Here is a 23,705-nt window from a genome sequence, read left to right as displayed (position 1 = left end):
GACTGCAAGTTTTTGGTTTCAGGACCTGGAAGAATGGAATGGTCATTCACTGAGCAAGGAAAGACGGTGAAGGGACTATTTGGGGGAGGGAAGGGGAGTAGAAGCTCCGTTTTGGACACGTTAGATTTGTTATTTCTCGTAGAGATGTCGGTGTGTACAGACGATTCTGGGGTGCGGCGGGGAAAGTGGGCCGGGCTCACGACTGGAGACTTCCCAGTGTATGAAATCCGCCACGCTCACTATTGTTGCGGGAGTGACCGAGGAGTCCTTTTAAACCCTACGTTATTCAGCTGAGCGCTCCGCTCGGCTGTGAGGCCTGACGCACAGGTTTTAGGCTCTCGGTGGTGACAGGGGAGGGTGCCGTTTAATTCCCAGCGACGGGGAACGCGGGGAGAGGCGCCGTCCGGGAGGAGGCGCCCGGATCCGTGTTGGACGTGTTGCATCTGCGGGGTCTGCGGGCGCGTTCCAGGAAGGAGCTGGCTGCGCGGGGGGCCGGAGCTCGGCGCACAGGTCTGGGCCGGAGGCTTGGCACGCCGTTGGCGACTGCGGCCTTGGGAGCGGTTGAGACGGGGCCCCGGGGGAGCGTGAGTCTCCGGCTGCCGGGAACAGGGATGACACATCTTCCCACATCCATTGTTTTCGACTTCCCTTAAGCGCCTGCCGTCACCACACAAGACGCCCCACATCCACGGCTACCAAAGAATGCTTTTATTCCCTACAGCTCCTCCCCGCCGCGTCCCGCGACCGCGGAGAGGACGGAGGGGCTCGGCACCCACCCACCCCGCCGGGGGGCGGGCCTTCCAGACGCGGCGTCATACGTGGGCGTGGCCGCGGCGGCCCCGCCCCTGGCCGGGCCCGGGTGGGCGGCGGGCCGAACGCGGGGGCGCCCTCCCCACGTGGCGGGTCCCGACCGCGGCGGGCGTCAGGCCAGCCCGAGCAGCCCGCGCTCGGCCAGCAGGCCCTGGGTGCGGTTGTAGACGGCCTCCAGGGTGGCCGCCGCCCGCGCCAGCGCGGCCCGCGCCTCCGCCTCCCCGGCCCCCGGCACGCCAGCCGGAGCCAGCGGCCGCGACCCGGGAAGGCGAGGAAGGGCGAGGCGGGGCGGCCTGGCGCACGAGCCAGGGGTGGTGCGGGGCCAGGGCCCGTGCGGTACGCGTCGCCGCACTGCACGCCGGCGTCCGGGCCTCGGGCGTCGCGGCCGCCACCCGGTGGGAGGCAGAGCTGGGACCAGCGCAGCGCTCGGTGCAGCAAGAGCAGGGTCCGTGAGCCCGAGGACCTGGCCGGGTCTCGGGGGGCGACCCCGGGCCGCTCCAGCAGTCCCGCCCGCCGCTCCCACGCCGCCATGGCCGCCAGCGACGAGTAGTGCGCCGCCTCCGGGCCGTGCACCCGAGCCTCTAGGGCTGTCACCTTGGCGGAGGCCTCGTCCGTGGCGAAGGCGAAGATGGAACCGAGGGGAGTTAGGAACCTGTGGCGGGGAGGGGGAGAGCGCGGGCTGGAGAAGGGGCGGTGGAGCCGCTGGGGGGCGGGCCCCGGGGGGCGGGGCGGGAGGCCGCTTACCTGACCAGCGCCCTCCATCCGGCCAGGTACTGCGACAATGCCACGTCGCCTTCGGGTTCAGACTGGCGCGAAACGGCTCCATCACGCGGCCCAGCACCCCCTGGGGGCCCTCACACGGAGGCTCTTTCCACTTGGGGGCCTCCAGGGGGCCCGATTGCCGCCGGACCTGGGGATAGACACGGGCGGAAGGGGGCGGGAGCAGAACCCCTAGCCAGCTGGGCCTCCTTGGCCAAGCAGCCCAGTCGGGCCCTGCAGAAGTTACTCCTAAGGTCTGGCTGGGATCTCTCCAGCCGCGCTCGGCTGCTGACGCGAGAGGGGAGACGAGGAGCAGGACCCGTCCTTCCCCAGACCCCCAGCCTGGTCCCGCTTCCCGCCATCAGGGTCCCGCCCGGAGTTCTCAGTCTCAGCCCTGTCCCGAGCATACCTGGACAGGCGGCGGTCCTTCGGGATTGCAGGACTGTGCCCAGGACCTGCACCCTGAGACGACGCCTGGAGAGGGGCGAGGCCGAGCGGTGAAGGCTCGAGGAGGGGGCCTTAGGTCCCCAGCGCTTGGGTACCTGGTGCCTCCCAGGGCAGATGAGGGAAGGGACCACTCACGAAAGCTCCGAGCACAGAGATAAAGCAGGTCAGCAGCGAGAGGACAGCAAGAGGAATCGCGTGGCGAAAGCAGCGCCGAGACACCCTGTGTTAGCAGCGCGACCCCCATTGCTGGGGCGGGGACCACCGCCCCCTCGCGCTAGCCCCAAACCAGTACCTGTCCCTCTGCCTCCTGGAGGCCAGAGAAGTCCGAGGTGCCCTGAGGTGCTAAGGGTTAATAATTAACCTACTAAGTCCCCTTCCCCTGTGCCCTTTGCTCCAGAGGACAGCATCTCTGCGGTGCAAAGCCGATGACTAGGATTTGGGGGATTCCCTAGCAACAAGTCTCTGCGTTTGCCTTCCGTGTAGGCCAGGTTGTAGTAAGAGAGGCTGGGCTGGGAACGACCCCCCCACTGAGCAATGATGTGGGCCCTACATCAGCACTGGCCCGAATCCCCACCACTGCACATTCGAATCCGAGGATTAAATGATAATGTACGTGCAAACACTGTAAGTGGAAAAACTTACCACAATTGCTTCATAAATCATAACCTATGAAGTTCAAACGTAGGGCACCTGGGATCCCGGAAGCACCCACTTCTAAATTCTCTATCCTGTCTCCAGAGGACCTGTCTTCTGGGTGCTTTATACTTTAGGCTTTATCCGGTTGCATTTTTGTGGCTTATTATTTTCTTTTAACTCCAGGTTGGTTCTGGTTTCGCTGGTTATTCGTGTGTGTGTGTGTGTGTGTGTGTTTTTAAAAAGTAATCTCTATGCCCAACATGGGACTTGAACTCATGACCCCCAAGATCAAGAGTCGCACTCTACAGACTGAGCAGCCAAGCACGCACCACATCACACCACACCCACCCCCTGCCCCTTATTCTTCAAAACAAACCTTGTGAACTGTTTCCACATCCAGGCCCTGTAGTAGGCCTCAAAAAGACAAAAGTGCCTTCACAGAGCTCAAGATCCATTGGAAAATTTATCATCTGTTTCCTTGATTTTCTTGGCTGCTGATCTATTTACAGCACTGAGAATATTGCCTGGGCCAAAACCACATTATTGGTATATAAATATATATTGAATAAGCACAGGAAAGCGTGAAGGACAGGCACATTGGGTGGTGACCTCATGACAAATCAGAGCCATTTTTCCCCCCAAGTTAGGAGTCCGCCTAGTGGTCACGGCGGAGACAACATTCAGGGAAAGGACACAGGAAGCAAGGGAAGAAACAGCCCCCCCTGTTCTTAGGGGCTGTCAATCCCCTGTCCGTAAAAGTTCTTGGAATTGTTCCTGTCTGTGTATTTTCTTCTCGGGGGAAGGGGGACCCCAGATTCTCTGGGAGTCTGGGCCCCAATCACTAACAAGATCCTTTCTAGCTACCACAGTTCATGGATTCTTGCCCTCTCTCTCCCCCTCGAATGCTCCCCCAAATCCTGGAGGTCAGGAGAACCCCCACCCAGCATTTCAGAGTCATTGCTTCCATCCCTAGACATGGGCTCCCCGCTTCCCAGTGTTGGAATGTTCCCCAGCTTGCTGACTGTGACCTTAGGCAAGTTGCTTGTCATTTCCAAACCCCATTTTGCTCATCTGTGAATAGGAAGGGTCATTCCCACCTCCTTAAAAGGGTTGTAAGGATTAACACACGCCTGCAAAACGCTGACCACAATTCGGCTCTGTAGGTGGTGGTTAACTCAGCTGGTCAGCTCTCTCTGCCCCTCCTCCTCCTCCTCCTCCTCCAGAGAGGGGAGCCTCCGTCTCCCAGAGCAGAGAATGGAGTCTGCAGGGTTCTGGGAGCAGATTAGTTTCGGGTGTCACTTAATCCGGGAGGCCCTTCCGTAACCGGAGACTTCACAGGGGCAGAGGTAATATAAATCTACAAGAAGGGGCCCAGCCCGGCTCTCAGAGGCTGCAGGATGGACAAGGGTGCCTCAGCCAAGCTGCTGCTGCTGCTGTGGGCCACCTGCTACGGACATGCAACAGCCGACCACCTGAGCGGCTACACGTCGGTCATCGAGGTGGCCAACGGGGGACCCTGGGGCGACTGGGCCTGGCCTGAGATGTGTCCCGATGGATTCTTCGCCAGCGGGTTCTCGCTCAAGGTGGGGATTCAGGCTGAGATCTCTGAGGAGGGGGAAGATGCACATCCCCTCACCTCCCCACCCGCTGCTGGGGAACAGAGGATGGCAGTGTTTTCACAGGTCCTTACCCTTCTTCTCCTCCCCACCCAGGTGGAGCCCCCCCAAGGCATTCCTGGCGACGACACTGCTTTGAACGGGATCCGACTGCACTGCTCACGCGGGAACGCGGAGCTCAACACGCAGGTGGTGGAGTCCCAGTCCGGCAGGTGCGGGACGCGGGCCAAGGGCCCCCGAGAATTTGCATACGCCCTTCCCCTGCGTTACACACACACACACACCCTCCGGGCTAGAATGTCCCCCTGGGGCTGTGGGGCAGTGTCGACCTGGGGACTGGGTGGAAGACCTCCCTGGTCAGGTGACCACACCCAACGCACCCCGGGGCGCGTAGCAACTGGCGGCAAGACCCCCGTCCCCGGGGCTGGGAAGGGGGCGGGGCGGGGCAACCGCGGAAGCATCGCTTCTCCCCCGCCCTCGTAGGTGGGGCGCGTGGAGCGAGCCACAGTGGTGTCCCGGCGGTGGCTTCCTCGTGGCTTTCTCGCTTCGCGTGGAGGCACCCATGGCCCCCGGGGACAACACGGCGGCCAACAACTTGCGCTTCCGCTGCTCCGACGGCACGGAGCTGGAGGGGCCCGGCCTGGCCTGGGGCGACTTTGGAGAGTGGAGTAAGGCCTGCCCCAAAGGCGTGTGCGGTTTGCAGACCAAGGTCGAGCGGCCGCGGGGCCTCCGAGACGACACCGCCCTGAACGACGTGCGCTTTTTCTGCTGCCGGAGTTGACCGGGTCGCCCGCCCCGAAGCCAGTCCCACCTCTCGCTATTAAAGCTTCTCCGTCTTGGCTTTGGTCTCCTTTGTTTCGGGGGTGGAGGAAACGGCGTCCTAGTCTTCCTCCCAGCCCACCACTGGGCCAGGCCCAAATTCGGGTTCGGTCTGGGGAGTCCAGGCAGGCCGCTGAAAGTCACGGACCCACACAACCCAGGAAAATGCCCTTAAACACAATTTTGCGTGCAATTAAGGAAGTCCGTCTTTCTGAGGGCGTCTGCAGACACATCGCCCTGGTTAAGAGCCCAGACTGTTTCCTTCCGGAAGCACCAGTGACCTCAGATTGAGAAACTTCCGCCAAATTGGGTTCTACCAAACGCTAGGACACCTTGAGTTTTCATTTTCTAGGGCTTACTCTAGCTTGTCTTTTCCACATTCTCCTTTTCCCTACAAAAGTCAAAGAGTGGCTTTTGATGTAGGGATTTCCAAGTTAGGACCGTCACGCTTGCTTCTCTCTTGCCGGAACCCCCTGGCTATCCGGACGGTTAGACCGTTCACCAAATTTCCGCTTCAAAATTTCACTTTCTCGGACTTCATCTTATTTCAAAACGTCCCTCCCTCAGCCACTACCTAGCCCATTACCGGCGTGTTTTTTTAAAAAGGAAAGTCATCTATTGCCTTTGAAAAAACGTGCCCATCTCACTCCCCTGGAACGTGAAATTCTTTGAGCGCCTAGAACGTGCCTGTCTTGCTTACCACCGTATTCGGGGGCACGCCAACGGCTCAGTAACTACGTGTTAAGAAAACGTGCGGGGGCCCACAGAGAAGCGCCCCGAGGCCAGGCGTGTCTGGAGGCCTTGGGACGTCCCCCCCCCCCCGCCCCCCCCCCCCAGCGCGTTGGGAGCAACCTGAGACGCGCATGCGCACGAGAGCTCAGAGGTTTATTCCAGGGCGGGGAGGGCCGGCGGCGTCCGAGAGCGAGCAGGGCGGCGGGTGGGGCCTCAGCAAGCGGCGCCCTGCGGGAAAGACGGGGTGAGGACGCGGCCAGGGAGCCAGGAGGTCCTCGCCCCGGCTCCCCCCCGCGCCGCCCCACCTCCTTCTTCCTGCAGTCGCCGCAGAAGACGCCGAGGCTGGCGTTCACCAGCTGCACCCCGCACAGCACCAGCTCCAGGCACGACACGAACACCAGCAGCGAGAAGAGCGTCACGTTCCAGTACACCACGCGGGGCGGTTCCTCGCACGCGTCCCACAGCGTGCGGTTGCGCAAGTAGGAGCCTCTGCGGGCGGGGCGGGGTCACGTGAGAGAGCGAGGGCGCGTGGAGGGCCCTCCCCCAGCCCCGGCCCCGCGCAGGCGCCCAGCGGGGGTGGGGGGCGGCAGGCTCCTCGGTCCCCGCCGGGGTTCCCGATGCGGGTGGCAAAGGCAGGCGGCGAGGGGCGGCGGGGGCGCGCGAAGCCTTACGGGACGTCTTTGAAGTGATAGTCCCACTGGCCGTTTATTAAGCATTTGGGTCCAGTTCGGAGCCCGACTCCCGACACCGAGAGGCAGTAGATGGCGCCCAGCGTCCCGAAGGCCGAGGAGAAGACGGAGCGCAGCATCTGGATGCGGGGTGCGCGGCGCGGTGAGCGGGGCCGCGCCCGCCCCGCCGGTGCGCGCACCTTCCCTCGCCCGGCTCGAGGCTCGTGGAGAATCCGTCTCCCGGCGAGGCCCGGGGCCGGGCCTTAGCCGACCCCGCGGGCCCGCGGCCGCCGGCGGCCGCCGACGTCCCCGGGGCTCGCGGTCCCCACCGCAGGCCCACCGAGGCCGAAGCTGGCGGGGCGACGGAGGGGCGCGGTGGCGCCCGGGACTCCGCAGGGGAGCTCCTGTGGCCGGGGGGACCGTGGCCTCAGGTCCCCAAGACCTGTGCAGAGACCCAACCCCGAATCCCGCCCTGATTGGGATCTTACCCTGCAACGATTTCCACAGCAGCCCGCGCCGCAGCAGCCCTTGCCCCCTGCGCGGACGGCGGCGATGCCGGGACACAGCACCTGTGGAGGAAGGACAGTGTGGCAGCCAGCCCCCGCCCGTTCTCAGCACCTTCCTGCCTCGGCGCTCACCTCCTCCTGGGGGGGCTTAGGATGCCCTCAGCCCTTCGGACTGTGGGAAGACCTTCTCTCTACTGCCCTGGCAGTGCATTGGGGCTCTACCTCAATTTATCATTATTTATGTGTCTACTTATCTGTGTTCACATGGCCTCCACGAGGTAAGGCCCCATATCATGATGTCCTCTGCAAATCTTGACACACAGCAGGGGCCCTCCTGAACCGGAGTCAGGGGGCTTGGGGTTCATGCCAACACCCTCCGTGAACTGATTCATCTCTCGGTCTTCCAGACCCACCTCACAGGGCTGTTGTCAGGCTTTATTTTATTTTATTTTTAATTTTTTTTTCAACGTTTTTTATTTATTTTTGAGACAGAGAGAGACAGAGCATGAACGGGGGAGGGGCAGAGAGAGAGGGAGACACAGAATCGGAAACAGGCTCCAGGCTCCGAGCCATCAGCCCAGAGCCTGACGCGGGGCTCGAACTCACGGACCGCGAGATCGTGACCTGGCTGAAGTCGGACGCTTAACCGACTGCGCCACCCAGGCGCCCCTATCAGGCTTTATTAAAAAAAAAAAAAAAAAGTTTTTGGGTGGGAGGGAGGGGTGGGTGGGTGATGGGTATTGAGGAGGGCACCTGTTGGAATGAGCACACTGTTGTATGGAAACCAACGTGACAATAAATTTCATAATAAAAAAATATTTAAAAATGTTTTTAATGTTTGTTTTTGAAAGAGAGAGCGCGAGCAGGGAGGGGGCAGAGAGAGAGACACGGAATCGGAAGCAGGCTCCAAGCTCTGAGCTGTCAGCGCAGAGCCCGACGTGGGGCTCGAACTCACGGACGGCGAGATCATGACCTGAGCCAAAGTCTGCCGCTTAACTGGCTGAGCCACCCAGGCACCCCGTCAGGATTTATTAATGAAATAACAGGTCCGCCTGATGTCAAGACTGGCTCAGAGTAAACGGTCACAATGACCAGAAGTCCCCTGAGCAGCAGGAAGGAATCGTGGTGTTGGAGGGTCTGGCGAGCTGGGATTACGGGGAAGGTGGAGGAGAGCGTTAGCGAATGCTCTGATAGGAAGTGTAGGGCTCCCCAACATACCGCCCTGGCCTTTTCTGTCTTCCTGTCTCCCTGTGGCCTTCGTCACAGAGCCCGTCCCCTCTCAGGGTGTCACCTGTAGCCTGGAACAGTACCCACCTCCAGCTTCAAATGTAACTGCTCAAGGATACGTTCATGTCAGTGTCTAGGTTTCAGCTCACCCCAGCCAGCCTCCTACTGACCTCACGATTTCCCCCCCAGGTTACCCCAGTTCGCCTCCCTGTGACTTTTTGTTCATTTCCATCGGTGGAAATATTCTGTAGGTCACCCAGGCTGATCAACTTGAATCCTCCACACCCAGCCAGACCTCGAGTCTTCTCGCCTTGTCCTTTAATGGTTCTTGAATCTGTCTGTTCCTTGGTCTGCAGGGTCAGTCCCCAGCCCCCTCCCTCGAGGATGATGGTCTCAGCCCCTCTGCCAGGTTTCCCTACCTATTGTGCCTCCGCGTTGCCGCGCACTCCGCCGTAATGTTGCTACCCCCAGCGTAAACGCCTCTCCACGGGTCTTGGCTCAGATCCCTCAGGGTCTCCTCAGAGAGCAGCCCATCAAGGCTGAGCTCTAGAAGGCATTCGAGGCTTCTCACTTTGGCTCTAGCCTTATCTTGTTGCACCAGGCCGAGTTCTTTGCCCGGCGCCCATCTCTGGAATTTCACAGCTGTCTGGATCTGTGCCTTGCGTGAACCAGCGTTGTGTTCCTCTCTCGGGGAGGGGCTGAGAGTTCAAGTTCTGTTGTCTCATCCATAGGGACCTCATAGAAACACCCGCGGAATTGGATGGGCTTCCTGCCAGATGCTTCCTCTCTCCCCTTCCTAGGCTCTTGGCAAGTCTAGGGCCAGCGCTGGCCTCTTGGCTTAGCCTCTCTGGGTAGGACACTTGCTGGGAAGCTCGTAGATCCGAAGACACCTAGAATTGCCTCTGGGGTTTACCAATTTCGAATGACCTACCTGCTGGAGATTTTTACTTTTTTAGTCAGTGTTTGTTTCTTTTTCTCGTCTAAGCTCCTCTGTCTTAACTCTGTGCCTACGTCTACTCTGCCAAGAGAAGCGTCTTTGTAAGCATAGAAGGAAACGCCGGGATTATAGCTCGAATCTGCTTACTTGGCCACCGGCCCGTTCTCAGCCACTATCCACTCTCCTGGACAACTTCAGTGACCTCAGTCTGGTTCTGCTTCACCTACTGACTCCCTATTCCACACGGGAGCCAGTGGTATCTTTTTTTTTTTTTTTTTTTGGAGAGAGAGACTGAGCGTGAGTGGCAGAAGGGCAGAGAAAGAGGGAGACACAGAATCGGAAGCAGGCTCCAGGCTCTGAGCTGTCAGCACAAAGCACGACACAGGGCTCGAACTCATGAACTGCGAGGTCATGACCTGAGCCGATGCTGGACAGTTAACCAACCGAGCCACCCAGGCGCCCTGCCAGTGGGATCTTCTCAAATCCAGCAGGGTATGGAGCTACTAATACTCTCATATTTTGCTGATGGGAATAAAATTGGTATACGAATTTCCGAAAACGCTTTGGCAAGATCTATTTGCACTGAATACTTGCAAAACTCAAGAATCAGCAGTTTCGGGGTGCTCCGTCAGTGAAGTGTCTGACTTCAGCTCAGGTCATGATCTCACGGTTTGTGAGTCAAGCCCCACATCGGCCTCTGCTGTCAACACAGAGCCCGCTTCAGATCCTCTGTCCCCACCCCTGCCCCTTCCCCCACTTGTGCACTCTCTCTCTCTTAAAAGTAAATAAACGTTTAAAAAGAAAAAGATCAGCAATTCCACCCTTAAATATCCATCCAGCAGCAGTGCAAACATACGTTCACCTAACGACATTTACGGGAACATTTATAGCAGCGTTATTTGTAATAAACCCAAATTGGGAGCCTGTCCAAACATCCATCAACGGTAGGATGTTTAAATGAATTGTGGTATATTCACACACTGGAATGCACGAGAAATAACAGACTAGAACTCTCTATAATGATAGGAGGAGCCTCACAGACATATATTGAGCTGCAGAAGCCAGACACAAAATTACTACACCGTATGATTCCGTTTGTGCAAAGTGCTGAATGGGCCAAACCAGCCTGCGGGTCAGAAGTCAGCGTAGTGGGGACTCTTGTCGGTGGGGGGTAGCGCCTGGTGAGGGAGGCACGTCTGGGATTCTGGTAATGACCTGTGTCTTGGTCGGAGTGCTGGGTACATGGGCGGGTTCGCTTTGTAAAAACGCATTGAGCTGCCTACTAAGGATCTGGCCATTTAGCTGTAGGACTTAAAAAAAAATTCAAAAAATTTTTCGAAGGCTCAAAACAAGGTAAAACGTCCTTTACTGGTTTCCTGTTGACTTCGTAATAAAAATTCACGTTCCTCACAAGGGTGGACGTGCTCTGGCCGGTGCCCACGCCGGATCGCATCTCATTAAACCTCGGGTGCACTGGCCTCTCACGCAGTCAGAGGTGCAAGCTTGAGGCTGCGTACTTCCCAGTCCCCTGTCTGCAGGGCAGACTCCTCACTTTTGTCTTGTGGGTCGCAGCTCAGATGGCGTCTCATCGAGGCCTTCCTCGAAAATGCTATAAACAGGCGCCCGGCTGACTCATTCGGTACGGCTTGCGACTCTTGATCTCGGGGTTGTGAGTTCGAGCCCCACATCGGGTTCTGTGCTAACGGGGTGGAACCTGCTTGGGATTCTCTCTCTCCCCCTCTCTCTGACCGTCCCCTGCTCTCTCTTTTTCTCTCGAAAATACATAAACAGTAAAAGAAGATAAAAGTGTGCTCTTGCCTACAGATGAAATTTAAAGGAGATAGTAGGTGATGATTAAAATGAAAAAAGAAGACGCTGTGAACAGTGGCATTCCGCCTGCCCTCGGAAGGAGCCCTTCAGGACAGCGTCCTGCTTTCTTTCCTCGGTGAGACCTCCGATCTGAAATCCTCCTGCTCATTTGTTTGCTTTGTTCACAGACTATTAATCAAGCCCCTGTCGAGTCCAAGGCCCCGGACTAGGCACTCGAGTCCAAGGCCCCGGACTAGGCACTCGGCACACAACAGGTGCCACACGGCAGCCAGCAAAACAGGCCGTCCTTGCTCTCACCGGGCTTCCTTCTCCCTTCCTCGATAGTGTGTGTCCCCCACCACGGGCCCAGCTTCAGGGAGAGCAGGGACTTGGCCTGTGTCCCCGTAGTGTAGTGTCGCTTAGGAATGGCCCAGGGCCTGGAGGTGGGAAGAACGCAGCTGGGAGTGAGCGTGGGTAGGGGGGCATCCTCGGTGGGGGGAGGGGGCTCCCCCAAAGCAGGCTGGTTGGATTGTGGGGAGGGGAGGGTGGGTGTGACACCGGGCGAGGGAGGAGTGTCACTGTGGCCAGAGAAACAGGCAAAGGTGAGCCCCGTCCCTGGGAGTTTCGTCCATCAGAGACGTGGGGGGCTGTGCTGGGGAGACCTCTGGTCTTCGGGCCCGTGAGGTTGTTAAACTACCCTGACCTTCCAGAACAGGGAGGGCTCAGAGGATGGGGTCTGGAGCCCCCCCCCCCGCCCCTCACTTCTGACAGACACGGGGTGCCTTCTCCACCACACTGGCCTGGGTTCTGAGTTTGTGGGGTGCAGGGTGGGCATCCGGGAGCACGGACTGGGCCACAGGTGGGATGACCCCCCGGCCACTGTGCTCCCGGCCCCAGTGTCCCCGCACCCACCCTCCGTGTCCCTTGTCATCCTGCCCAGATAACCCACTTTGACCCGGCACCGGGCCCTTGTAGGGAGGCGTCCTCAGCATCTGCTGCACCAGCAGGGACGGGGGAGGGGGGTCGGGGGGGCGCAAGGAGCACGTCCTCCCTCCCTCCCTCCTTCCTCCTCTTTTCCCTTGGACCTTCAGCTCAGGACCCCGGGGCTCCTCCAGGACTCGCGGGTGCTCCGTTTCAGGGGGCAGAGGGGAGGCTCCAGGGCCCCACCACGCCACGGCCACCCCTCCCCGGGCAGCTGTCCCCCCCCCCCCAACGATCCGAGCCCCGCAGAGTGGCCCCCGGGCCGGCCTCTCACCATCAGGCCCCCGCCGATGAAGCCGGCCATGAGCCACACTTGCAGGCTGAGGTGGCCGTCCGTCCAGGTGGTCTTGCCGCCCGGCACCAGCAGGAGGGCGTTGGCCAGGATGCAGAGCAGGGACAGGGGGATGAGGGTGAGGCCCACGCAGCGGGCACACTTCCCAGTGCACATGGTGGGGCGCTTTCGAGGAGAGCGGGTGAGTGAAAGTGAGCCGCAGGGACTCCCGGCAGAGGAAAATAATTCAGGAGCAAGGTTCAAAGGTTGGGGCAGGGGTGTGGCAGGCACTGGCAGGGAGAGAGATAAGGGAGAGCGGCAGGGGAGCCGGCAGAGAGCGGGCAGAGGCCGAGGGGCTGCTGCCGTGGGGTAGGGGGGAGGCGGTGGGAGGTTGGGGAGCCTGACACAGGAAGTGGCCTGAGGTCAGCGTGTGCTTCCTCCTTTGGGTGCACACCTCTCTGCATCCCCCCCTCCCCCGTCGGCTCCCCGCCTGCTGCCGCGTGTGACAGCCCAGGCCCCAATGCCCTGATTCTGGGATGCCTCCCAGGCATAAGGGGTGTAGTGATGCCCCCCGTCACTCGTGGTCGGTCGTGGGGATTCAACGGGACAGCGTGAGAAGTGTTTTGTAAGCAGGGATGCGCTAAGCAGATGTGCGGTGGCCCTGTCCTTTCCCGTGGTCCCCGGGGAGGGGCCCTCCTGGAAAGAAACTAAGAGGATGGCGGGGGACCCTCGGTGTCCCCTCCACATCTCCTGACACTGTGTGGTTATCAAGCCCTCCTCCTCCCGGTGAGGCCACCGCCTGTCTCTCAGGGTGGGACCGATTGATTAGAACATTCTATGCCTCCAGCCTCAGTGTTTGATTCAGTGATGGCCACAGGATCCAAGCTGGTCCCGTGAGAGTTCGTTTCTGCTTTGGGTCGTCGGCCTGGGGTCCTCGAAGTCCTGTTTCTGTCAGGGATGCTGAAGTTGCTGGTGGTGGCCGACACAAGGGAAGGCCTGCCTGCTGGGGAGCGGAGTCGGTCGAGGGGAAGTTGCGAGAGCTGGAGACAAACAGTCCTGATGGCATTGTCTGAGCTTGCAGATCAAGCCATGCCTGAAGCCTGATCGGTCCTTCAAGGTGTTGGCGAGCCAGTTTGAGAGGCGTTTCTGTCAACTGCACCGTGGAGAATCTTTTTCCATACGGAGATGCATTCATGAGGCCCCTGCTGTGGGCAGGGCCCCGGGCTGGAGACCCTGGGGGCTCATGCCTGGGGCGTGAGACCCAGCTGTGGGCATCGTGGGGAGCAGAAAGGAAAGCGTAGGCCCAGGTAGGATGTGGAGTGTGGAGGCGGGGCGACAGGACATCAGAGGGACACCTGAGAACATCACGCACACGGCCACACGGCCGTGTCCAGCCAGTGGCCTCTCGTGCGGCTGTTCCAAGCAGCCCACTGAAGCCACTAGAGAGGCGTGGACAGTGCAGAAAGCTCACTGCTCAGATGGATGCCAGACTCTGGGAGGGACTCCTCCTATTTATAAGACAACCGGATGGAGAAAAACCTATGAAGAATTTGCCTCTTGAATCAGAGGGTACCTAGAACAAGAAAATACTTTGAACTTCCCCCAAAGCCCCGCCTCGGACTCACGGACACGTGACAACTCGTATTTGGTTTTGAATGCTTTAAAAACATTTCCACGTTATTTCTAATGTGTCTCTTCATTAATTTTTCTGTCTCTTTTCATTAATTTTTTTTTTTTTTTTTGCATTCTCCTGTGTTCCAGAAGGCATATTTGAAATCCTGGTAATAGTTGCTTGTAAGCATTGCAGAAGTATTCTTTTATGATTTTTGTATTTAAAAATTTTTTTAATGTTTATTTTTGAGAGAGAGAGAGACAGCATGAGCGGGGGAGGGGCAGAGAGAGAGAGAGAGAGAGAGAGACAGAATCTGAAGCAGGCTCCAGGCTTTGAGCTGTCAGCACTGAGCCCCACGCAGGGCTTGAACCCATGAACTGTGAGATCATGACCTGAGGTGAAGTTGGACGCTTAACCGACTGAGCCACCCAGGTGCCCCAAAAGTATTCTTAAAAAAAAAAAAGTGTATTATTTTTGAGAGAGAGAGAGGGCATGAGCAGTGTAGGGGCAGAGAGAGGAGGACAGAGGATCCAAAGCAGGCTCTGAGCTGACAGCAGAGAGCCGGATGTGGGGCTTGAACTGATGAACCAGGAGATCGTGACCTGAGCAAAAGTTGGACGCTTAACCCACCGAACCACCCATCCCTGCATCCCTGCAGCCTCCTTTGACGGGTTCGGTACAGCTGGTTTCCGTGCTGGGCTTTATAGCTTATGGCCAGAAGTGACGTTCATTGTCAGAGCAATATCGTGTCCCCCAGTCGAAGGCCTTCCCACTGCCCGCCCCGAGAGGGACTCAGCCCTGCCCCCACAGGCAGAGTGGGATCCAGAGCAATCTACGTATCTGTCTACGGGTTCATCAGCACTGAGTCTGACAGGTGTGTCTGCTTTTTAGGTGAGTAAAGAGAGAAAGAAGCCCATGAGGGGTGGTCTACAGGTATTCCTGATGTTACGTTTATACAATTCTCTGTGTCTAAAATAGTGGCAAAAATATCATAGGGATGGGGCGCCTGGCTGGCTCAGTCGGTTAAGCGTCCGACTTCAGCTCAGGTCACGATCTCGCGGTCCGTGAGTTCGAGCCCCGCGTCAGGCTCTGGGCTGACGGCTCGGAGCCTGGAGCCTGTTTCCGATTCTGTGTCTCCCTCTCTCTCTGCCCCTCCCCCGTTCATGCTCTGTCTCTCTCTGTCCCAAAAATAAATAAAAGACGTTGAAAAAAAAAATTTATTAAAAAAAAAAAAAAGCCAAAGGGATTCTGAAAAAAGTTCTGCAAACCAAGCGAAGGGGTCATCATCCTGGAGACTAAAAGGAGAACGCTGGAGAAATATTTACTTTAGGGTTTGGATGGGATTTTCAGGAAGGTTTTCGCCAGGACTCTCTGGGAAGCGGGAGCATAGTATCGAGAAAGAAAGGGCCGCGATGAGAGGGCGCCCCCATGTATTTGGGGGAGAAAAGGGAGAATGGCCCAGAACCGCCAAATGCGCCCAGAGAATCCAAGCCCAGCCCCGCTGGAGAGCTGGACGGTAACTGGGCCCATGTGGATGAGGCGTGCGGGGGACACGCTCCAGAAAACACTCTACTCGGAGAGAGAGCAGCAGTTAAAGCAGCAGAAGGGACGCTGATGGGACGGAGATGCCGGGTGAGCAAAGTGTTCCCGGAGACCCTGTGGAGCTGGTGGCCGTGACCCACCGTTCACGGCCTGTGCCGGGAGGAGGCTGCCTTGGGCGCAGATCCGGTTGGGTCAGCTTCTGGAAAGGCACATGGCGTCCTGGGGAAAATGTGAAAAGCAAACTGAAGGGGCGCCTGGGTGGCTCAGTCCCTTAAGCACCCGACTCAGGTCATGATCTCACGGTTCGTGGGTTTGAGCCCCACGTCAGGATCAGTGCTGACAGCACTTGGGATTCTGTCTCTCTGCCTCTCCCCCAATGGCGCGCGCTCTCTCTCTTTTAAAATTTTTTTAATATTTTTATTTTATTTTTGAGAGAGAGACAGAGAATGAGCAGGGGAGGGGCAGAGAGAGAAGGAGACACAGAATCTGAAGCAGGTTCCAGGCTCCGAGCTGTCAGCACAGAGCCTGACGTGGGACTCGAACCCACGAACCATGAGATCATGAGATCGTGACCTGAGCTGACGTCGGACACTTAACCAACTGAACCACTCAGGCGCCCCCATCTCTCTCTCTCTTAAAAATAAAATAAACATTACATTAAAAAAAAAAAAAAAACTAGATTCATCCCGAAGAGCCATGTCATTGAAGGGTACGTGTAGGCAGAATTAAAGGTCACCTAGAAAGAAACAAAAGTGGTCTGGCTAGAGATTTCTCTGCGGTACTAAATACTGGAAGACAGAGGAACAACATCTACAGTTCTGAGAGCAAAAACAAAAAAACCCAAACAAACAACAACAAAAAAAACAAACAAAAAACACACAAAACTATGACTTAATTGTATAAATATCCAAGGTACTTTCTGTGTGTGAAGGGCAGTAGAATTGCATTTCTGAGAAGGCTTGGGTTTGAAATTCCACTGTGTCTCTTTCTTCTCCTTTTTTTTTTTTTTTTTAAAGAAAGCATTTTAAGTCACCAAGAGATGTAGTCAAAGAAAAACTCCAAAATGGGGAAGTCTTGACGTGACTGTAAATAATTTTCGTCAATGTAGTTATGAAACTGAATGTAAGTTTCAGAAAGGAAATCCTTTTAAAGCGAAAAAATATATATAAATTCCAAAAATTACATTAAACAGTAGTCAGGATGTCAACTGCTTATCGCCTGCTGTGCCCAGAGTCCCTTTTAAAGAAATGTACATGAAATAACAGAAAACCCACCTCTGCTGGAACAAAAGGGGAATTTGTTGGTTCAGGTGATGCAAACGTTCAAAGGTAGAACTAACTTTCAAGCATGATTCATAAAAGGATCATTGATAAGCTGGACTTCATCAATATTAACGACTTCTGCTCTGGAAGAGACACTGTCAAGGGAGGGAGAAGGAAGGTAAGCCACAGACTCGGAGAAAATACTTGGAAAAGACACATCTGATAAAGGACTGTTCCCCAAAATATACAAAGATCCCTTAAAACTCAACAATAATAATAAAAAATAAATAAAAAGAACAAGGGGTTTAAAAAATTGGACAAAAGACCCAAATAGACACCTCAGCAAAGAGGATGTACAAGTGGCAAATAGCGTATGAAAAGATATACCACAGGGGCGCCTGGCGGCTCAGGCGGTTGAGTGTTGGACTTCGGCTCAGGTCATGATCTCGCGGTCCGTGGGATCGAGCCCCGTGTCGGGCTGTGTGCTGACAGCTCGGAGCCTGGAGCCTGCTTCGGGTTCTGTGTCTCCCTCCCTCTCTGCCCCTTCCCTGCTGGTGCTCGCAATCTCTCTCACTCTCTCTCTGAAAAATAAATAAAAATTAAAAAAAAAAAAAAAAGATCGCAGGTGGTTCCTCGGTTTGGGGTCCCAGTAACCGAATGGACAGGCGTTTCGTTTCCTGCGGTGGGGGAGTCAAGGCCGTGGAGGCGGAAGGTGGGAAGGAAGACTCCTTAACCTCTTCCCCGTTACCCCCCAGGAGAGGACGCGCCTAAGCGTTGCAGTAAAGGCTGCTTAACCCCTTATAAAGTCGCGAGCCGTTGGCCCTTCAAGGGTGTGGGGGTGGGGAGTCGAAACCCACGTGTAACTTCTGATCTCCCCCACCCCCCACCCCGCCCACTTGAGAATGATGTACTACCATAGACCAGAAGCCTTTCCGAGAACACGAGCAGTCGACGAATACATCTTTTGTATATTATAAACTGTATTCTTGCAATAAAACAACAGAAGGGGCGCCCGGGTGGCTCAGTGGGTCGAGCGCCCGACTCCCGATTTCGGCTCAGGTCGTGATCTCCTGGTCGTGGGTTGGAGCCCCGCGTGGGGCTGTGCTGATGATGCGGAGCCGGCTTGCGGGGGGCGGGGGTGGGTGGTCTCTGTCTCTCTGCCCCTCCTCCACTCGCGCAAGCGCACGCGTGCTCTCTTTCTCTCTCTAAAAAAGAGCGTTAGTAAGAAAGTCATAAGGAAGAGAAAATACATTGACAGCACCGTACTGTATTTATTGCAAAAACCCGTGTATATGCGGACCCACGCAGTTCGAACCCACGTTGTTCAAGAGTCAACCGTACATTTATTTCAGGGTCACTCTCTGCTCAGTGCTACTGAGAGGTGTGGGTCACATCCTAATTAGGGACCGCTGAGCAGCAAGGAAGAGCCCCCAGCAGGGGGCAGCCTGGCTGGGACCACATGATGCTCTGTCCCCTCCATAGGTTCCCCTCTGGCTGGCCTTTCCGGGTGATGTATTCATCTGCTGGGGCTGAGGAACAAAGGACCACGGACTTGGGGGCTTAAACAGCAGAAATCTACTCTCACAGTTCTGGAAGCCCGAAGGCCAGCATCAGGAGGTTGGCGGGGCTGGTGGCTGCTTCTTTTTCTTTTTTCTTTTTTACAAATTTATTAATTTTTGAAAGACAGAAAGAGCGTAAGCAGGGGAGGGGCAGAGAGAGAGGGCGACACAGAATCCAAAGCAGGCTGTAGGCTCCGAGCTGTCAGCACAGAGCCCAACGCGGGGCTGAAACTCATGAACCTTGAGATCACGACCTGAGCTGAAGTCGGACGCCCAACCAAGCCACCCAGGCGCCCCTGGCCTGGCTGCTTCTGAGTGCACTTTCTCTGGCTTCCTTCTCCCTGTGACTTCGCGTGATCTTCCCTCTGTACGTGTCTGTGCCCCAATTTCCTCTTTTTATAAGGACATCGGTCATTTTGGGTAAGGCCCCACTGTGGTGACCTCACTTTAACTTATTTAAAGACCCTACTTCTGGATACAGCCACATGTTGAAGTCCTGGAGCCTAGGACTTCAACATAGGACTTTACAGGAGCCACAGTGGGGCACTAACAGGTGCGGAAACCTCCCTTCCAACCTTGGGGACAGATTGGAACAGACTGGAACCACGGGGCCAGATTGTGTCTGTAATTCTGTCACTATTATCTGGGGAGGGCAGGAAGGCGATGTGTTTAATTTCTTTTTTTTTTTTTTTTAACGTTTATTTATTTTTGAGACAGAGAGACAGAGCATGAATGGGGGAGGGTCAGAGAGAGAGAGGGAGACACAGAATCGGAAACGGGCTCCAGGCTCTGAGCTGTCAGCACAGAGCCCGACGCGGGGCTCGAACGCACGGACCGTGAGATCATGACCTGAGCCGAAGTCGGACGCTTAACCGACCGAGCCACCCAGGCGCCCCAGTTTAATTTCTTGATTAATTGCCATGTTATTTTGCTCTCGACTTTGCACCAAGAAATGCAAGTTAAAAATGCTTTTTTAGGGGCGCCTGGGTGGCTCAGTCGGTGAAGCATCTGTTGATTTCAGCTCAGGTCATGTTCTCACTGTTCCTGGGTTCGAGCTCCGCTTCTGACTCTGGACTGATGATGCAGAGCCTACTTGGGATTCTCTCTCTCTCTCTCTCTCTCTCTCTGTGCCTTTCCCCCACTCACATGCACTCGCTCTGTCTCTAAAAAAAAAATTATTAGAAAATAAATAAAATACAATCTTTTTAAAAATATGTAATGGGTTGGGATGGGAAGATGTGACATAACTCACCAGGCTTTGCCAGATGGAGAAGGAAAAAAATATGCAAAGGTACAAAGGTATTGAGAATCTAAGTGATAATAAGGTTGCTTGATTAATTAGCCACTCATTCAACAAATATTTATTGAACCTGGATGATGTACATCAGGCCTGTTGCTGGATGCCAGGAATACAGCAGTGGTCAGTCATAAATTATCCATCCTGGGGCTTGTGTTCAAATCCTTGTTGACCTTTGTATCTTATAAATGGAGAACACACCTTTTCACTGCCAATGAAACATTCACAAATCAACATTAGACCCTGAAAGAAATTCCAGGTTCCTCAAACCTGAAACTGACCTGGCCACATTCTCTGACCCCCCAGTGCAATAAACTGGAAACTTCCAAGCGTTTGTAACAAAACCCAACCCCTTTAGGACCCCGAGGCAGTCCTAAATAAAATTTTTTAAAGTGTATTTATTTATTTATTTTTTTTTTTAGCAATCTCTACACCCAACGTGGTGCTAGAACCCACAACCCCGAGATCAAGAGTCTCAACACTCCAGAGACTGAGTCAGCCGGGTGCCCTGGCCCTAAATAGTTTTTGACCAATGAGAAAATCCAGATTGTAAACACGCATGATTATAAATAGACTCTGAGACCGTATCATGACGAAACGTGAAGGATAAACAGCACCAGATGATTGAGTACTTAATCATAATTAGCCGGGCTTGGTTCTAGAGACATGGCCTACGTTATCTTATATAATCCTTAGGACAGGCGTAGCAAGGTGACCCCGTTGTAAAGTAGGCACTCGGCACATGTTTGCAGAATGAGTCTACGTGGCTCAGAGAAGCTGAGTAACTTGCCTAAGACCACACAGCTGGGACCACTCAAGCCGGGACTTGAACGCGGGCCTGTCAGACTCTAACTCCTGTGCTTGTGATTGGTCTGGTGCGTCATCCACAGGCCTGATGACGTAGGCAGAGGGGAAGTGCCGAGATGTAAAAAACAAAAATGTTTTTAATGTTTGTTTATTTTTGAGACAGAGAGAAACAGAATGCAAGCAGGGGAGGGGCAGAGAGCGAGGGAGACACAGAATCCGAAGCAGGTTCCAGGCTCTGAGCTGTGGGCACAGAGCCCGACGCGGGGCTCGAACTCACAAACTGTGAGATCATGACTTGAGGGAAGTCGGACGCTTAACCGACTGAGCCACGCGGGCGCCCTGATACCAGGCACTGCTGAACATGCTGGGGGTTCAGTTGGGAGGGGCAAACAGTAAGCACGTAAGCCAATGAATGCACAGCCTTCGGTAGCAATGAATCGTGCAGAAAAATAGGAGTTTAGGCGCTGAAGTCACAGCTGTTGAGGACTGCTCTCATTCCGGGGGCCCAGGAAGGGCTTTCTGAGGCAGGGGCGACCAGGAAAGAAGGGAGGTTTGGCAGGGAGAGTGTGGGGTGCCGCCAACAGCATGTGCAAAGGCCCTGGGGACGAGCGTGGGCCGTGGCAGGCGCAGCACAGGGGCGGAGTGGTCCGAGCTTGGCGAGCCAGGGGAGAGCAGATGAGGTGAAGAGGGAGCTGACCCCGAGATCTGGAGTTGGTGATGGGATGGGGCTGCCATTACCAACGTGAGAAGGCGGGGGGGGGGGGGCGGGGGGGGGAGGCAGGAGTGGGGCAGGGCTGGGAGAGGGAGGGTGGCCGAGAAAAGAGGCGAGAGAATAGGAGGCGGGCCAGAGGTGGAGGGGCCAGGAGAGGGTCGCCTGGCGAGGCCTGGGGAAGACCAGGGCAGTGTGAGTCCTGGAGGCCAAGGCCGAGTTCCAAGGAGGGCGGGCAGCTTCGTGAAATGCGCCCCCCCCCGCATTTCAACCAGGGCGCCTCCATCGGAGTGGTGGGGACGGGAACGGCGGGGGGGGGGGGACAGAGGTGACCAAGGCACCCAAGGGGCAAATTCAACACGAAAGACCAAGAAACAAACAGAGAGGAATTTGCAGGGAGCGGTCATGGTGAGAAGTCCCAGGGGAAAGATGAGCAGTGGCCTCTCTGGAAAGGGAAGAACCGGGGTGGCTGGCCGAGGGTGGCGACAAAGTGCTGCCCTCTGGGGAGCGAGGCGGCGCGCAGTCGTCCGTCCAGAGAACCCAGGAGGGCAGGGCTGAGAGCCTCTGGGTGCTTCACCGCTGGGGACTCACGGCGAGACCAGCCGCCCCCAGCCGTGCTGGGGAGCTCGGGCACAGTGTCCCCGTCGGTGGGGCTTGGTCCAGTCGCGCTTGGGGTTTTGCAAGTAAGGTGGCGGTGGGGGGGGGGGGGGTGGCGAGAGACCTCAGAGTGGAAGCAGCAGCAGGGAGGCCGAAAGACACGTGCCTCACCTCAGGATGCGAGCCATGTGGGAGAGACCACCGTCCCTTCGAGGACTCAGTTCGGAGCAGAGCCAAGTTGCCATGAGAGCAAGAGGGCAGCTGAGAAACAGTCTGATGGTTTGAGGCACGATGGGGGGAGGTAGGAGGGCGTCACTCGGGGATAAGCCCTGGCAAACGCGGACTTCGGGGGGTGGCGGGTGGCCAACAGGGTTAGACGGCGTCTCTGGGAAAGTGGAGGGTTCGTCTCAGTTGTGGATTCCGTCCTGGGCTTGTCCTCTCTGCCACTTTGCTGGGCTAGTAATGACAATGTGCAGCATCTGTGGAAGCCTCTGTGCCAAAGACCTCGTAAGCATCTAGGTTTAGTGATCTGCCTCGTGCTCATGACAGTCTTATTGCTGTCCCCTTTCTGCAGGTGGGCAAACAGATGCAGAGAGGGTAACTTGTCCAAGATCGTGAAGCCAGTAAGTGGGAGCCGGGATGCTAACTCAGGCCTCTGACCCCTGAGGCTTGTCTTTTTTTTTTTTTTTAAGAAGGTATTTTATTTTCATTCATGTTTATTTATTTATTTTGAGAGAGAGGGAGCAAACGCAAGCAGGGAGGGGCAGAGAGAGAGAGAGAGAGAGAGAGAGAGAGAATCTCAAGCAGGCTCTGTGCTGTCAGCACAGAGCCTGACTCGGGGGTCGAACTCACAAACCGTGAGATAACGGCCTGAGCCAAAACCGAGTCAGACGTTCAACTGACTGAGCCAACCTGGCACCCCAGAAGGTTTTTAATTTTTATTTTATGTTTTTATTATTTTTGAATGTTTATTCATTTTTGAGAGAGAGAGAGACAGAGAGACAGAGCATGAGTGGGGGAGAGACACAGAGAGAGACACACACAGAATCCGAAGCAGGCTCCGGGCTCTGAGCTGTCGGCACAGGGCCTAACATGGGGCTCGAACTCACGAACTGCACAATCACGACCTGAGCCGAAGTTGGACTCTCAACCAACTGAGCCACTCAGGTGCCCCCCTTTTTTATTTTAACATTTATTTATTATTTTTGAGAGACAGAGCGCGATTGGGGGAGGGTCAGAGAGAGAGGGAGACACAGAATCCGAAGCAGGCTCCAGGCTCTGAGCTGTCAGCACAGAGCCCGACGCGGGGCTTGAACTTAACGGGCTGTGAGATCATGACCTGAGCTGAAGTCAGACGCTTAACCGACTGAGCCACCCAGGCGCCAATAAGGCGATATTTTAACTAACCTAATATATCTAAACTGTTGTTATTTAACCATGTAATCAATATAAAATGTTATTAACGAGATATTTACTTCTTTTCTCCATAGTAAGAAGTCTTCAAAGACGAGTTTGCATTTTATACCTGAGGCACATGAAGTCAGGACTTGCCCGGGGCGCCTGGGTGGCTCAGTCGGTTAAGGGTCCGACTTCCGCCCAGGTCATGATCTCACAGTTCATGAGTTCAAGCCCCGTGTCAGGCTCTGTGCTGACAGCTCAGAGCCTGGAGCCTGCTTCGAATTCTGTGTCCCCCTCTCTCTCTGTCCCTCCCCTGCTCACACTCTGTCTTTCAAAAATAAATAAACATTAAAAACAAACAAACAAACAGTGGTGAGGCCGGCGGCATCAGGTGGAGTTTAGTGATCTTTCTAGAAGCTCGCTGATCCATTTCCAGGAGCTTCCCGCCCCCCCCCCCCCCCACCGCTTAAATCTCTCCGTGAATTTCACAGAAAACTCGGCAGACATGTTTGTGATTCTGTTCATGGCCAATCACGAAAGGGAAATAAAAGCCTTTCAAAAGTAAGCCCTCCGGAAAAGTTATCTGTTCCGGGAAGTTGTGTTGTTTTCCAAGAAGCAGTTTCCCAAGAGGTTACAAGCACATATTGTTTCCAGGCTTCCCTACTGACCTTGGTGACCTGACTTAACCTCCCCGTGCCTCAGTC

At 55.7% G+C, this 23,705-nt stretch overlaps 3 protein-coding genes and 1 long non-coding RNA gene across 5 annotated transcripts; 2 read left to right on the top strand and 2 right to left on the bottom strand.

Annotated features, from left to right (window-relative positions):
- Positions 1-685: 685 nt before the first annotated feature.
- On the bottom strand, positions 686-3,149 carry GLTPD2 (glycolipid transfer protein domain containing 2). Its single transcript, XM_019413691.2, is given in 9 exon segments — positions 686-1,041; positions 1,044-1,095; positions 1,098-1,139; positions 1,141-1,462; positions 1,555-1,606; positions 1,609-1,720; positions 1,979-2,179; positions 2,182-2,235; positions 2,237-3,149. Coding segments are annotated over 9 exon segments (978 nt in total). The 5' UTR covers positions 2,261-3,149; the 3' UTR covers positions 686-922.
- A 707-nt stretch (positions 3,150-3,856) lies between these two features.
- Positions 3,857-5,109, top strand: VMO1 (vitelline membrane outer layer 1 homolog). The gene is made up of 3 exons (XM_019413697.2): positions 3,857-4,235; positions 4,365-4,480; positions 4,752-5,109. The coding sequence occupies exons 1-3, from the start codon at positions 4,050-4,052 to the stop codon at positions 5,047-5,049; spliced, it is 600 nt and encodes a 199-aa protein (XP_019269242.1). The 5' UTR covers positions 3,857-4,049; the 3' UTR covers positions 5,050-5,109.
- An 849-nt stretch (positions 5,110-5,958) lies between these two features.
- TM4SF5 (transmembrane 4 L six family member 5) lies at positions 5,959-12,601 on the bottom strand. 2 transcript variants are annotated; one of them, XM_019413695.2, is made up of 5 exons: positions 12,222-12,601; positions 6,976-7,056; positions 6,491-6,627; positions 6,125-6,308; positions 5,959-6,047 (listed from the first exon to the last, which is right to left on the bottom strand). In XM_019413695.2, exons 1-5 carry the CDS (start codon positions 12,393-12,395, stop codon positions 6,033-6,035), a joined length of 591 nt encoding a protein of 196 aa, XP_019269240.1. In that variant the 5' UTR covers positions 12,396-12,601; the 3' UTR covers positions 5,959-6,032. The 2 variants fall into 2 exon arrangements, with proteins under 2 accessions (XP_019269240.1, XP_019269241.1); XM_019413696.2 differs by having other exon boundaries at positions 6,194-6,308.
- Positions 6,183-7,434, top strand: LOC109246007 (uncharacterized). Its single transcript, XR_002071179.2, has 2 exons — positions 6,183-6,298; positions 6,995-7,434. It is a non-coding gene; the product is annotated as an uncharacterized LOC109246007 (long non-coding RNA).
- Positions 12,602-23,705: the final 11,104 nt, after the last annotated feature.

This window comes from Panthera pardus, unplaced genomic scaffold (genome assembly GCF_024362965.1).
Source record: "Panthera pardus isolate Hobbes unplaced genomic scaffold, ASM2436296v1 HiC_scaffold_3, whole genome shotgun sequence".
NCBI lineage: Eukaryota > Metazoa > Chordata > Mammalia > Carnivora > Felidae > Panthera > Panthera pardus.
Note: the sequence above shows the minus strand (reverse complement) of the source record. Positions and strands in the feature narration are given on the sequence as shown.

Excerpts from the sequence above, each read along its gene's own strand:
- VMO1 (XM_019413697.2), top strand. The coding sequence starts at position 4,050 with ATGGACAAGGGTGCCTCAGCCAAGCTGCTGCTGCTGCTGTGGGCCACC. Across the intron at positions 4,236-4,364 it reads CCAGCGGGTTCTCGCTCAAG|GTGGAGCCCCCCCAAGGCAT; the intron begins GTGGGGATTCAG and ends CTCCCCACCCAG. Across the intron at positions 4,481-4,751 it reads GTGGAGTCCCAGTCCGGCAG|GTGGGGCGCGTGGAGCGAGC; the intron begins GTGCGGGACGCG and ends CCGCCCTCGTAG.
- TM4SF5 (XM_019413695.2), bottom strand. The coding sequence starts at position 12,395 with ATGTGCACTGGGAAGTGTGCCCGCTGCGTGGGCCTCACCCTCATCCCC. Across the intron at positions 7,057-12,221 it reads TCATCGGCGGGGGCCTGATG|GTGCTGTGTCCCGGCATCGC; the intron begins GTGAGAGGCCGG and ends CTTCCTCCACAG. Across the intron at positions 6,628-6,975 it reads GCTGTGGAAATCGTTGCAGG|ATGCTGCGCTCCGTCTTCTC; the intron begins GTAAGATCCCAA and ends CCCCGCATCCAG.